General features: G+C 48.6%; 1 protein-coding gene across 1 annotated transcript in view; it reads right to left on the reverse strand.

Annotated features, from left to right (window-relative positions):
• The window catches only part of Hs3st3b1 (heparan sulfate-glucosamine 3-sulfotransferase 3B1), a 36,952-nt gene extending 22,020 nt beyond the window's left edge, over positions 1–14,932 (reverse strand). Inside the window, exon 1 of the mRNA XM_021225791.2 lies at positions 14,379–14,932. Within this exon, the coding sequence (XP_021081450.1) occupies positions 14,379–14,932 (554 nt within the window). The remainder of the gene's footprint in view (positions 1–14,378) is intronic.
• Between the last annotated feature and the right edge of the window lie 213 nt (positions 14,933–15,145).

Below are 15,145 nucleotides of genomic sequence, written 5' to 3' on the forward strand. Positions count from 1 at the left end.
GAAAACCCAGCCACTGGCTATGTCCCTATATCATCTTGTCCCCTGACCCAGCCTCTCCTTTGGTAGTCAGATAAAAGTGAAAGTCGAACAGGTTGTATCCCATGCAAAAGAATGGAGAGAAAGAGCTGTTTTGGGGTGGAGTTTGCACCAAGTACCCTTGATTCTGAGATGCTCCTGACTGCCTACCAGGTGCTGGGAGTACAGGCGTGTACTACCGCTCTTGGACACAATGTAGAGTTGACATTTTAATAGATATTTGGCACAGAGGCCTGAGGATGATGACTCATGCCTATAGAACACTTGGCTAGCATGTGCAAGGGCCTGAATTCAATACTCAGAAAGACGTCTAGCATTGGGGGAGGAGGGGACAATGAAAGGATATTGAGATCAAAAAGAAAGGAGGGGGCTGAAGAGATGGCTCAGTGGTTAAGACCACCAAATGCTCTTCCAAAGGACGTAGGTTCAATTCCCAGTACCCACATGGCAGCTCACAACTGTCTGTCACTCCAGTTCCAGGGGATCCTATGCCTTCATGCATACATCCAGGCAAAACACCAATGCAAAGGAAATATAAATAGATAAATATGAAAGACAAAGAAAGGAAGGAAGGAAGGACCAAGAGCATGGGGTTGAAAACGAGGAGCCAGTAAAGATGAAGAGGGAATCGAAACAGCTGTATAACCACCAACCCCTGGCTCCTGCAAAGGGGAGGAGGCTGACCACACCCTCAGTACAGGTGGTAACCTCAAGAGGCACCCACTTACTGCCAGGTGGGTACCCTGGCTCCAGCACCCCCCTCTTCAGCATAAGGAATGCAGTCAGAGTCTGCAGCTGCTCCGGCTGCAGGTCCCACTTGGAAGTAGAATTTCTAATTACAGGGCTTTCCTTTAATGACAGGCTCCACCCCAACAAGCAAAAGAACCTCTTTGAGGGCATACGCCCTCTCCCTCATCATGAAGGCTTTCTAGCAATGGCCTCTTATTCTGGGCACCATCTTTTTTGCTCATGAGAAAACCCAGTCCGTGCTAAACACTGTTCAACAGAATTGCCATTTTGGCTTCCAGGTTGAAATACATGGGGTACGGGGATGCCACGGGACAGCCTGCATTAGTCACCCTATTCTCGTCACTCAGCATGGTGACCAAATGATGATGAGAAGCAGCTCTAGAGAGGAAGGGCTTATGAGGGGACACAGCCTCCTACTGAGGCAAAGGCCTGAAGGCAGACAGCTCCTTTTTGTGATAGGAGTATGCAGGCAGGAACCCTCACCTCATATCTTGGCAAAAACACACTGGTCAGAAGGTGTTCCATAATGTTCTTGAGACAAACAAAAACCAAGTGCTCAGTGACTTACAAAAAATAGCAAGCTGCAACTCTCTCGGTCCTGTTGCTAAGATAAAGTGCCCTGAGCAAAAGTGACTCAAAGGAGAAAGTGCTTGTGTGGCTATAGTTCCAGAGGGACACACAGTCCATCATGGCAAGAAAGGCATGGTGGCAGGAACAGCAAGTTGTCTAGAAGGAAGTACAGTGTGAACACAGGAAGTACAGTGTGAACAGGAGGTGGAGCTTGCTAAAACACTTCCTCCAACCAGGTCCCACTTCCTGAAGGTCTACAATCTCCCAAGCAGCAGCAGCAGCAGTGTACAAATGTTCAAACACGGCCTATGGAGGGTGTCTCACATTCAAACACTATAGAAACTATAAAGAGCAAAGCCTAAAACAGGGGACATCCAGATCACAAGCAAAATCCCTGATGAAAACCCCTCATGCCTTCCTGCTTCCTGGGCCCGTTGTTGGTCCCCAAGGTAGTCCTCTGGCAGGGAGAATTCCACAAGTTATTCTATGGGGGAATGAGAAGCAGGGATTTTTTAAACTGGAGGAAAATCCCAACAATTCCAAATCAGAACACAACTGACAGGAAAGCATCAAGTGGAAAATTCTGTTTTTAAAATAAATGTTATTCTTAAGAAAATATTGAAAATAATAAGCAAATCACACACCATAATTAACCAGACCCAAAGTCTATGTGACTTAATGGACATAGACACAGTTAGAACTATTATTTGAAACAAGCTGTGAAGGAAGTTTCACACTAAACTTTGCACTTTCAGTACCAAGTATGTTATTTTTTAAGATTTACTTATTTATTTATTATGTATACAGTATTCTGTCTGCATGTATGTCCACAGGCCAGAAGAGGGCACCAGATCTCATTACAGACGTTATGAGCCACCATGTGGTTGCTGGGACTTGAACTCAGGACCTCTTAACCTCTGAGCCATCTCTCCAGTCCCCCAAGTATGTTTTATACACACCCTGAACCAAAAACCCCATGAGAATTTGTATTAGAAAAAGTTAGTTTTATTTCCTCTCTCATAACTTATGTCTATCACTTGCATTCAGTCTTTTCTCATCCCCTAATATTTAGCATATTTAGCATCCTTCTCCTTCTCCTTCTTCTTGTTTTTCGAGACAGGGTTTCTCTGTATTGTTTTGAAGGCTGGCCTGGAACTCACAGAGATCCGCCTGCCTCTGCCTCCGAGTGCTGGGATTAAAGGCATGTGCCACCAACGCCCAGCTCTTCTTTTCTTTTCTACATTTATACTGTTACCCACACATTTTTACACACACGTGCGCACGCACACACACACACACACACACACACACAGAGAGAGAGAATTAACTAGGTTCTGTATATGAGAGAGAAAATGCAGTTTTCTTGAGGTTACATGACTTTACTTACTATTATACACATTAGGTCCATCATTTTCCTGCAAATTTCTAACTTTATTTTTCTTTGCAGCAGCTGGCTAGTATAGTATATAGACATAAATATGTAGGCAGATACCAAATTTTCTTATGTAGTCATCTCTTGACGGGCAATTAGGTGGATTCTAATTCTTTGCTATAGGGAATAAAACAGCAATGAACATAGAAATAAAGAACTAAATTCTTTATAAAGGTCACATGGCAAAATAAAAGGCCAGCTCTTTACTTATTTATATTTGGCAATGCCTCCATGCAGCCTGACTATTGACTGCTGAGCCTCCTGCCTTGGCCTGCCAGGTGCTAGGCCCCAATGTTGATCCTGTCAGGTGACCTCCACCAGCTGCTCCAGCCTTCCACATCTAGATCCACAGGACCCACTATCTACTCCCCAAACTCACCTTCCCCACAGGAGGCCACATGGGTAAGAAGAGGTGGCTTCAAAGTTTTCCAAAGGAGAGAATGCCCATATACCTAAGTAGGCCGCTCTTGGCAAATATTCTTTATTCAGAACACAAAATCCTCAGGAGCCTGTTTTGGAGTTTCCAGTTGCAACTGGAAGAAATGCAAAACTAAAAATAACTAAAAATGAATGAGTGGTCATGCCCTGGAGGAGATGGTAGGAAGGGAGGCAGGGGTGGGGCAGCCCTACCCAGGAGCTACACCTCTTCTGGGGTCTCCTACAACCTCAGCACGCCAGATACGAGGGCATAGTTCTAAGGCAGAGCTAATTAGCAATTGCAATCACTTTCATATGCCCCCATGGAAGGTTCCAAAAAGAACTGAGTTACTCTGTAGTCAGGGCAGGGACAGGCCTAAGTCATGTAGGAAAGAGAGCAATTGGGAGCCAGTGTGGCTTCTCCAGGCCTCAGAAGTCTGAGACATAGAAACAAAGGTTGGCTTTGCCCATGTGGCATTCCTTCACTGGCCTCCTGGTTCACTGTGCTGGCAGAGAAGCCCTGCCCAGGCATGCCGGAACTCTAGCCCCACAGCAGACTATGACCCGTGTGCTTCTGCCCATCCCGGCTCTAGAGAAGATGGGAATAAGAGACTGTGGCCATTCCCTGCAGAGCCTCAGAGCCCAGGAGGAAGGAGACATCCATGGACCTAGAGCACTTGGGTACCCAAAAGCTATGCATGAACATTATGGTGAAAACAAGGGGGAAGAACACAGCATCTGTCCAAGATGCTGAGCAAGTCTGGTCCGGCAGGCTTAGTGCCCGCTACCTCAGGGAGACACCAATTTTCCTGTTGACCCTGCCTTGACATATCAAATGACTTCATTTCCATCAAAGATACATAAGAAGAATTCAGACATATAGTTCAAACAAAGCTGGTGACAGTCCTTGACATAGGAGAATCTGGTGGCCTGAAAACTCCCTATGACTGGTAAAATAGAGGATTCTCCTGCGTCTAGATGTTGCCTATACCTAAACTCTGGCTTTTTGTGTGTTCCAACAGACCTTCAGTATTCCACCATGACTTTCAGACCTGAACCCTATCAGCTTCCTTAATGACCTGCCACTAAACTCATATCCACCCTTCAAAATTCTACCCAGTAGGATCTTTTGCTTGGGTCTGCTGCATTTCTCTTTGTCCCATATGCCTCTCATTAAGTCACCCTAGTCAATACTGTGAGCTCCCTAAGGATACAGAATAGTCAACAGTTTGCTTACTTACTAAGGGCTTACTTCCGGCCTGATCCAGTTTAGATGTTCAAAGCCTGGTGGAGAAAATCATGAATAAATGGCAGGTGTGAGAGGCATGACTGGTGGTAAACCTAACCCTGTAACTGCCTGAATCTCAAAAGGCCCCAAGGAAAGAGAGAGAGGGCATTCAGTGTCCCCGAAACAGACATGGAACTTTAGAGGAGCAGAAATGAGATAAACATGAAAAGCTAGTCAAGGGCCAGCAAACAGGATCCCGTTGTGTGCCCGGCTGCTCACTCTCTGCCCTGTGGACTGCCTCTGCCAAATGTCTGCCTCTGAGCAGGGGGTGGGTGGGGGGGGGGCATCCTGGCAGGTGTTAGACTGTCACCAAGTAGGAGGAGCCTACCTAAGACAGTGAGCCAGGAGAGAAGAAGGTGATCCCAGCAGGCTGAAATGCAGACACCCCTGAAACCTAAGTGTATATCAGCAGTAATCAACCCCAGGTTCTCCAGATAAAAGGTCCCACCTGCCTCCTGTCCTAATGACACCTAATCTGGGGAGAGCTCCTCTGTTTCCAGTGCTGTGGGACTCATGGTGCCTTCCAGCACTCTCTATGGCTGCAGACACAAAAACAGAACATGTGCTTTTTTTTTGTTGTTGTTGTTGTTGCTGTTGTTACTGGCTTTGTTTCCAGCCCGAGGCTGCTGGTGTTTCTAAGTGCTGTTCACATTATTTAGTGAAGAGCTCAGTACTGCGTCCAGGAAGAACAATGATCTTGGGACCAGGGCAAAAACACACGGAGACCACAGGAACACTGTGCTGAGCAGGGTGGAGACTAGCTCCATCATTTCCAACACAGGCAAACACCCTGCTCTGTAAACACCACAAGACTCGCCTTTGAAAGCAGACCTAAGCTGTTCATGGAAAGCGGAACCTGCAATTACTCCGCTCTGGAGAACAGCAGCCAGAGGAGGCCTGTTAAAGAAGCTGGTGGCAAGATCCGACTTGAAACCCCCACTAGCAAGCCTGCTTCCCACCTCTCAGCTGGCTGCTTCCTAGCCCTGCCTTTGATTTACTGCCCATTGCTTCTCCTTCTTTATTGTTCATTTTGTAACAAATATTTTGGTTGCATTACATCTTAACAGATACCCCTAGAGGTAGGCTTATTTATATATGGGTTTTGATTCGAACAATGGGAAGGGGCTACCTATTCCTAGGGTAAAGATGGAGGGGAGAAAGCAGGGAGGGAGAGAGGGAGAGAGGGAGGGAGGGAGGGAGGGAGGGAGGGAGGGAGGGAGGGAGGGAGGGAGGGAGGGAGAAAGAGAGATAAAAGCAGAGACTGAGAACAGGATCAGGAGGTCAAAGAACTGCAAGAAAACGCAGAGGCTTGTTCCACCAACATACTCCAAATTGGCATCCAGACAAACACGTCACAAGATGATGGTTGATAAGAATGAAAACAGAATACATACAGGATACTGGCTCAAAAGGAGATGCTGGGTTAACATATATATCATATATGTCATATATGTGGACAGAGAGAGAGAGAGAGAGAGAGAGAGAGAGAGAGAGAAAGAGAGAAAGAGAGAGAGTTGCACATTCCTATAACGCCAATAACTTTGGCCAGAGATCTCACTAGACAGAGAGCAGGCCGATGTGCAGTGTGTGACCACTCCATGTGGCAGGGTTGGAGGCATAGGTGTGTCCCCCACACTGTGTCATCGGTTCAGCCACACTGTTGGGTCCGCCTCAGCTGTGGAAAGGGGATGCTGGCATCGCAGACAGGTGATCTTCTTGGGTATAAAAGTGTCTGTAGCAAAGAACTGACCATAAGAGTTACCAACAGCTGGGAAAATTCTATTAGGGAACTAAAAATTTCAAGACAGAAGTTTCTCACTGGAATCAACATGGGTAGGGCACCTGGCTAAGTAGGCCTGTCCCAGGATGGTTACCAAGGTTCAAAATTCAAATGAAGTGAAATGAGTGAGAAGTGATACAAACCCCATTCAGAAGGTCTGTGAGGAACTGGGCTGTGGAAATTTAACAATGAAAAGTGCGTTCTTGACATGGACCAAGGCATGCAGTTCCCTACAATGCCAGTTTGCAAATGAAGGAAATAGGCTACATGTGGGATGACAAGGACAGGGACAGAGATGAACAAACTGTGTCCCATGCCCAGTACAGTACTCTCTGGACCCGTTGCCAAGGTAGCACCAGATCTGACTTGCTGTACACAGTTCCCAACCTCAACACGGGCAGGATGTTCACAGGCTATCAACCCCCTATCAAAAGCCAGGCTGGTGGCAAGGCCCTTATTCAAACCAGCACAGGCTCAGCCACTGTAAGAAATGCACTCCTTGGTGGAGAATAGGTCTTGGAAGAATGATGTATGTGTAAAAGTGAGGATGCATGGAAAATCTCTGTGCTTTACACTTGCTTCTGTTGTGAACCTAAGGCAACTGTTCAATAAATATGCCCTCGTTAGATCAGTGGGGAGGGGGACGTAAATGCAATTTATAAGAGCACATTCATTATTCGTTCAGTCTGGTGGCACACACCTCTAACCCAACCTACTCTGTAGCCAGAAGGACCTCAAGATAAAGGTCAGCCTGGGTGACTTGACTGGAGCCTGCCTTGGAATTAAGCTTTGCTCCACTGCCTCCCGCCCCCCCCCCCCCCCCCGGTTCACACACAGCCACCCACCCGCTTGGAGTTTCTGAGAAGCTCATGGGTGGAAACAGGATGTTTCTTCTTTGTGTATCTGTGTTAACTGGCGGAGCTGGCATATGCTAAATGCCTGGAGCCTCTGGAACAAACATATGGGAGGGCTCCAGGGACTAGCCAAAAAGTAAGCCAAAAGTAACGACTGGGCTGAATGAGGACCGGCTTCCAGAAAGCCCTGGAAGGGATCTGAAGGGATCGGTGTTTCTGATTGTGTCAGCCTTCCAGCTTTCCTCTCTTCCAGAGAGACTGCACTTTAGAGCAAGAATGGGCTGAATCTTGATTTTTTTTTTTCAGCGCCATTTGCAGCAATAAGCAAGAAACTCCTCCCCTCTCCTCACTCCAAAATGAAATTAGTTTCAACTGAACGCTTACAGGCCAGTGTCCTACAGGTGAGTCTAATGTGTCAGTTACACAGCGCAGCAAGGCTAACAAGAGGCTAGAATTGGGCAGACATCCAGAGGATCGCTCCGAGAAAGCCTGTGGGCGGGCCGCCGTGCAGACCCGATGCCATTGGTCTCTCGGTAGCCCTCCCGACCAATCAGCGCGGGCCGAGGCAGCTCCGCCCGGCTCAGCCCCACAGGTGAGGACCCGCCAGAAGCGCAGGCGTAGCAGAGACCAGCTGGAGTGGCCCCATTACACACAAATGTCACCAGGCCTGGAAAGGGGGCAGGGGTTCCTCCCTTATATCAGGAGAGGGCGTGGAAAGCGGCTTCTCTCGGCTCCTCCCCGTACAGTTTTCACTCTTCACTGGCTACACCCAAGTCTCAGTGCTCAGAAACGTCTTACAAGCATATGTGTTGGGGGGGAGGGAGAATGGGGAGGGCTCTAACTATAAGGCTGCAGGAAGCTAAGCGGCAAATTCTGGAACCCAGAAATTCTAGATCCTACACCCCACTAAGCCGCGGATACATGGAATGGTTACGTTCTCACCCAAGAAGGTTCCAAGCAGTCTGGATGGACTGAAGTGCCAGAGACCTGATGTTAACAGAGTGCTCAGTGTATATATATCTGCCCTGCTTCCAAAGAAAATGTTTCCTTCTAATAACGTACATCGTGTTCTTTTAAATATGGGGAAATGTGAACTCCTCTTCATCAAAGGTCTTTAATCGCGTCTATTTCCATGGCTACACACTAAACTTGTACATTTGGTTTTTGACTGACAGCATTTGTATGAAGTCATGAGGATGAATGTGATGTCTTAATTCCTGTATACACTAGGGTTGATTAGCATATCCATCACCTTAAGCTTTTATCATTTCTTCGTGGTGGGGATATACAAGTTTGTCCTATTCTGTTATATAACCCATTATTGTTAACTGATTTCTCCCTGCTGTACCACAGAACTTAATAACTTTGTGGGGCAAAAAGGGAGGAGTACCGGTTCATGTATGCATGCTTCTTACTTGTCACAGTGAAGTTTCTTACATGTCACAGTGACTCAGTAACTTAAGCTATTTTTTTTAAATATTTGTCAAACAACCACAAAATGTGTGAAGTGCATGCATAAAAGAATTTTAAATAGCTATGATAGAGAGCCTCTCTTCTGGCTCAAAACTGTGCTGTGGGGTTTCATGAGCAACAGGGATATTGTAACATGTAGCCTCTTGGTTATAACGGAATTTACTATCAAGTTACTAAGAAAATTATTGCTCCTCAAAGATAACCTCCCCATCTCTGAACAAGAAAATGAACTAGCCTGATGTGCACAAATAGCAGTTTTATTTGAGGTTAGTCTGAGAGCATGGAATAAGACAGCCCTAACAAGGTAACAATGTAGATAAAAAAGTTTTCTGGCCTACTAGTCTCCGATGATACTGGTATCCCATTTCTTTTTTCTTGTCACTTGAGGAAGGAGGCTCTCATTACCCTTGATGCTGTGCCACATACTCGGGGGAGTCAAGTCTCTCCCACCAGCGCTGCCCTAAAGTTTCTGTTTCTCTCTGGAATAGTCCTATTACAGGAAATGCATTGAAACTGTCTTCACTGGACTAGAAGCTGTCCTTGTGCTGGGCCTGTAGCATGGGCATTCCGTGCTCACAGAGCAAGAACACGAGGCACCCGAAGGAACTCAGAGCAGTGAGCGAGAGCTGTCTTGGTCCTGGGCTTCATTCAGTTCTGATGCTATGTAAACACACCACCTCCCATCTAAGAGAGCTGCCAGTTGTTTTTGTTTTGCATGAAAAAAATGTTTATTTCCTAGTGAACTTTCAATTGTAAATCATTCTAGTGACTGAAATAGAAATTTTGTAGAAAAAGAAAACCTCGGGTCTCACAGTCTCTTTTAAACTGAAGGGATTAAACTGAAGCATGTGTATTTAGAATGAGAATTAGAGACATACTGATTTTTCAACACACACAAATCAGAAAAAACGGGAGCTGGGTAAGATCACTTGGCACTGGCAAACAGAATACTGCTGACTAGGAAAATACATCTCGTCATTATTAGTGTACATTAAACTGCTGCTTTTTAAATAATGATATCCTTAAAATGCAAAACTTAATGTGGTCAGCATTTAACTCCTATTTACGTAGTAGACTATCTTTTAAGAATGTCTCCTATGATATGGGCTGCAAACTAATTTTCACAGATCTGCTGCATAATAACATACCATTTGGAAGATAATAAGTGTAATTTAATTCATACATTTTGGCATTTTATTTATCTAAAACTAATAGGCTGCTATTAAATATTGACAATTTTATTAACTCAGCATCTGGAAAAACACTTATGATTAGGTTAATTTATGCTATATTTTCCCCCCAACTTGTAAAAGATTAATCAACCATTTTATAGTGTAATTTAGGTGCCTAATTAAAAACAGAGCTCAACATATGCTACGCTGTCTTGCTGGTAAATCTTGACAGCATTCTAACACAATGGTTTGTGTTTCAAATTGTTGCATCTCAATGCAGATGTCTGACTTCTCCCAGCAATCTAGAAGTGAGCCTCATACTTGGTTTAAATTCCAGGATTGAGGAAGTGCAACTATTTAGAAACAGATTATCTCCAGTGAGATCTTAGCCTCTAGTGAATCAGAAATAAGGCTGGGCACCAAGTTTTTAGAAACAGACTAGGCATATGGAGGTGGAGATCAGTTAAGAATATAAAGGAAATTACTTGCTATTTTTCAGCTGTCTCAGAGACATTTATTGCTGGGTTTTAGGACCTCTAGGAAAATCTCAGAGTTCTCGCTACATCTGCCTTTTGATTAATAAGCACAAAGTCATTGCTGTGTCCTTCTTGACTTGGAATCATTCTGTCTTCTTAAGTGAACAGATTAATTCCAAGGAGCTTGAGAACATGTCACTTAACCTGGGCCTCCCAGTCTGAAAGGGGCAAATGGCATTGAATAGACCACTTCCTCCGGGAGACACTGGCTGTTTTCTCAGTCACTATACTTGAGGGGTATTTTTGTCATTTTAATGACTCCTTTGATTCTAGCTGTCCTGTGCAGAGAAATAAAAGTGCCAGAATGGTATGATTGTCCTCATCTAGTTAGAAACCAGTGCAGGATGGTTCCAAGTCAACTGTCCCAGTATTTGAAAAGCTTTAAGATAAATGACAAAGTGGGCACTCTGCACGGTGGGGGTGGGGGAACTGGGGGTGGGAAGGAAACCCTCAAACTCTATTAGAACAGAAATCACTTTGAATAATTGCACATGACTAACGGCATGTTTTGGTCACTAAAATCAGGGAGCCTGGCACAGAAGGGCCTTCTGTGGAATAAGACCTCTGGCACTTTCTAGCTGTGAGACATTGAGCAAGTTGATTAACCTCTCTGTGCCTGTTTCCTCGCCTGTCAAAGTATCCACTTTATGGAATGGTAATGAGGATTAAAGTAGCTAACTGGAAACAGTACCCGGCACAAACATTTAGTACAGTGTAACTACAACATCATTACACCCCCCACCCCCCCCACACACACACATGCACGCACGCACACGGGGGGGGGGGGGTGGAGGGCAACAGCTGAAGTGCCAGCTTGTTTTGTACAACTGAAATTGAAAGGGAAACCAGTCTGTGAAGGGAGTTCCCACCACTGTAAATTCCGTGGAGCAAATGACAAACAAGGACTACGTTAATTCTTAAAGTCGGGTCATCAAATTCGTGGAAATATACAAAAAAATATATACTTAAGCCGAATCAAGAAGAAATGGTTGTTTTTTTTAAAACGGTTTCATTAATACTTTTCCAGTTTAAATCCGGGTACCACACGGGTTGGAAATTTGCTCCACCTGAGGGTTTTAAGTTCCTGATCCCCCCCCCAGCCCCAAACCTCTCAGATACCACATCCCTACATGAGGGAAAAGGCCACATCCTCTTAGATATCACCATCGGGCAATCACCGAGTTTGAAGAGTGATTAGAGAAGCCGGGGTATGAACTGGAAGGTCAGCTCAGAACTCTTATACAAACTGCGACTCAAGCAGCCAGAGGCTGGAACTAGCTCGCATTAGCTTTGTGATTTTTGCAAACTTGGGCGCTGTAAAGAAACCCGATGTCTGGGTGGTGATACAATCAGCTCCAAGCTGCCACCTCTGCAGGTTCTGGCCTCCCTGGAGTCTGGGTCACCCATTGGCTGATGGTTTCTTGGTAGGGAGATACAAGGACCGCAAATTTGCTGGCATCCAGGAAAAGCTACTAGGCCCTGGGTCACTGGTTAGGTCCCTGGCGGGGCTGTGTATTAACCCATAAAACTCGCTCAGACACAGTCACGACCTCATTCTACAACCGATTGCCAGCTGACCCCAGAACTCAACCACCCATTCCACACCCCCTCCCTTTTTGTGTCAAGTGCCTTTAAAAAGGCCTCTCCTCGCTCACATTCAGCCTTTGAGTACTTGTTTTAACCATGGTTCTGCCTTGCAACTCTGGTTAATTATTATTTATGTTGTTCTCCAGCGCTAGCCTATCTCTGGACAGAGCAGGAGGGACCCTGCAGGTCTGAATTGGAGCGCAGCCCTGTGAGCCTGGTGGGCTCCAGTCGGCCTAAGTGCAGCGCTCTGGGTCAGCATTTCCGAAGCTTTCTGGATTTAAAGTTTCAGAGTTGCTTTCAAATTAATCATGAAGTCCTTACATTGGCCCAGGCACCCAGAATAGTCTAAAATGATTTACAGATTTTAAGTAAACAGCATTTTAAGCATTTTTTTCCCTTTAAGAAAATGTTCAGTAACTGCCCGCACGCCGATCCCTGGTGGGACAGCCCGGGAAGGCCGCGTTCAATAAGTACACTTGGGCCATGGCAGTTAGATCCAGCAGGTCACCCGCTATGGGGCCTGTGCCTCCCGGTGCCGTCAGAAGGAAAAGGACCCTGGTCTACCGCGGCCTGGTTGAGCGCGGTGGATCAGGGGCTGCTGGCGTTGGGGCTTCGCGCTGGTCCCTGCCACTCTCTTGGCCTGCGCTCTCCGCCCGTCCGAGCACAGCCAGGGCCTCCAGCGCCCCATGGGCGGTGGCAGGTGGAGACAGCCACCTCCGCCTCCGCCTCTGCCTCCGCCTCAATCTTCCAGAGGGGATTTCCACCTACTGCCCCAGGTGCCTCTAAAACCCTCAATGGTGCGGTGCTTCGCCTGCCAGTTCCTCCCAATTCGGCCTCAAGTGGGTCTGACCAAAAAGGCCTGGGCTACCTCGGGCTCCGCTCTGCCAGAAATGGTTCTAATCATTAGCCTGCCACCCGGTCCTCGCAACATTATCCCAGTAGCGGGGTGTGTATGGGGAGGACAGTGGGATAAAGGCAATATTAACACATCGATGGCAATAGCCTACGCTTCAGCGAGGCCCCCAAGGTAAACTGCAGCTGGCTACACCGAAGTATTTGCCCAGGGCCCACCCAGAATCCGCGTTATTCCCAGTGCCCGATAAGAGAACCCAGGCCCACTGGACGTGAACCGGGGCGTTGTATGTGAGTCCCCATTCTTAACTCGCAGTGTCCTGGGAACCGCGAGAAGGGCAGCCGTCACAGATGGCTCAAATCCCGAGGCTTGGGCAACTCCTCACAATTAAAAAAAAAAAGCATAAAGGACAAAGGGGAGGGGGCTAGCGAGGCTGGGAAAGGAGATGCTTTAATCCTCGGGGGTCAGGCCCTTTCATTCGCCATACCATCCGGGTCCTGGAAAGTATGGTCGAGGCAGAGAGCGGGGTTCGGTTCGTGTCTCTCCTTGTTTTCAGAAGTCGTGACCCTCTTTGAAAGTAATTGGGACTGGAAAAAAAACAAAAAACTCGAAGGAGACGCGAAGGTTGGGTGGTGACCTAAGGGTCTGGGGACCCGACCGGGTTTCCGGAGACTGGAGTGTGACCCCTCCAGCAGCTCACACCAGACCAGCAACCCGGGATGCAGTGGGCAGAGGTCGCGATTGTGACCCCGGAGTCTGGGTCCCTTAGGAACTGGACTCACATCCGGAAGCCACGACCTCGAGGCAACCCCCATTTCTCAATCAACGGTCCAGGGATTTTCTTTGAGCCCGGACATGCACTGGGTCCGCCGAAACTCGCGTCCTTGCGGAGGCTCTCTCGGCAGGCACAGAGGCCCGGGAGCCTGCGGACTGCAGTGCGCGCCTTTGCCCGATAGGGACCAGCACAGCTCCACGACCAGCGCGCTGCAGCCAGCAAAGCGGCGCAGCCACCTCGCCACCCTCCCAAACACAAGAGGCTTGCTAGCCAAGCCGGTAAGACCCCCTTCGGGTTCCGGTAACAAGGAGAATTGTAACAAAAAGTTAACAGACTCTAGGAGGCCTTGGCGCGGCGCCTTAGCCTTCGCCCTTCTTCCCATCTGGGCAGCAGAAGCTACTCTAGCGGTTGGTGTATGGAGGAGGCTGCTACCCAGAGGCGCATAACACTGCCACAGCACTCCTTCCCAGGTCCCGGGTTGCGAGAACGACAACAAAATCCTAGCCACGCGAGTTATTCGAGTGGAATGTCGCCACCGCCGGAAGGTAGCCGGTTCCTCTGGCGCTTTCCCAGTAGCTGCCCGGTATCTTTGCAGGTCGCCTGAATGATTCTAGGGCGCAGCGGACCACGGAACCACCGGCGTCCCGATACAAGTTTCTGTAAGTTGCTGTCACAGCCTAGCAGGGCGCACCCAGATTCTCTGCCACCGCCCACCCGCAATGTGAGGTCGCTCTTTGGTCCCTACCCTCCTTCGACTGCCCGAAGTTGTACCCCTGCTACCTCCCCACCTGACAAGTAACGGCTCCATGGGGCTCACGGTAGGGATCGCGGCCAGCGCAGCGAGAAGAAACTTACCGGTACCAGGCGAGACCCTTGTGGTAGCTGCGGTCGAAGAAGTGGGGCTCCGCTCCCACGGCGCGCACGTCGGGGTGCACGCGCAGGAACTCCAGCAGCGCCCTCGTGCCGCCCTTCTTCACGCCGATGATGATGGCCTGCGGCAGCTGCTTGCTCCCGGAGCCGCTGAAGAAGCTGGAGATGGGGCTGGGGGAGTCCGGTGTCTCCGGACTTTGCTCCTCCTGGCTCCCGGCGACTACTGTCTTATCGTTGCCTGCAGCCAGTGAGTTGGCCGGTGGCGCCCGGAAAGGCATCTTAGGGGATGTCTCATTCGAAGCTGTGACCAAAGCAGGCTGAGCATGAGCAGCGCGGGATCCCGAGCCCAGGAGCAGCAGGCCGGGCGCGGCGGTGCAAGAACCGGCGCACGAGTACAGGAACATGTAGAGCCAGATGCAGAGCATGGCGAAGAGCAGCGCGAGCTTCCTCCTCACCGGCGGCGGCGGCTGCGGCGGCTGCGGCAGGAGCCGGCCCGGGACATCGAGGCAGGACCGGCCGCCGCTCAGGCGCTGCCCCATGCGCGGCCCGCGGGCGCGGCCAGGGGCATGGCTCAGCACATGGCTCAAGTCCTGCCGGAGCAGAAAGCACCGGGAGGGTACCCTGCCGCTCTGCGCCCAAGAGATTCGGTTTACTGCCCTCGTGTGCGCGCGGCTGCCGAGGCTGCGGCTCTTCCCCGGGTGGCGGCGGCAGCTGCAGCAGCGACGGCTCTTGACATGTTGCCCACCAGAACC

The sequence above is a fragment of the Mesocricetus auratus genome, unplaced genomic scaffold, assembly GCF_017639785.1.
Source record: "Mesocricetus auratus isolate SY011 unplaced genomic scaffold, BCM_Maur_2.0 Super-Scaffold_100007, whole genome shotgun sequence".
Lineage (NCBI taxonomy): Eukaryota > Metazoa > Chordata > Mammalia > Rodentia > Cricetidae > Mesocricetus > Mesocricetus auratus.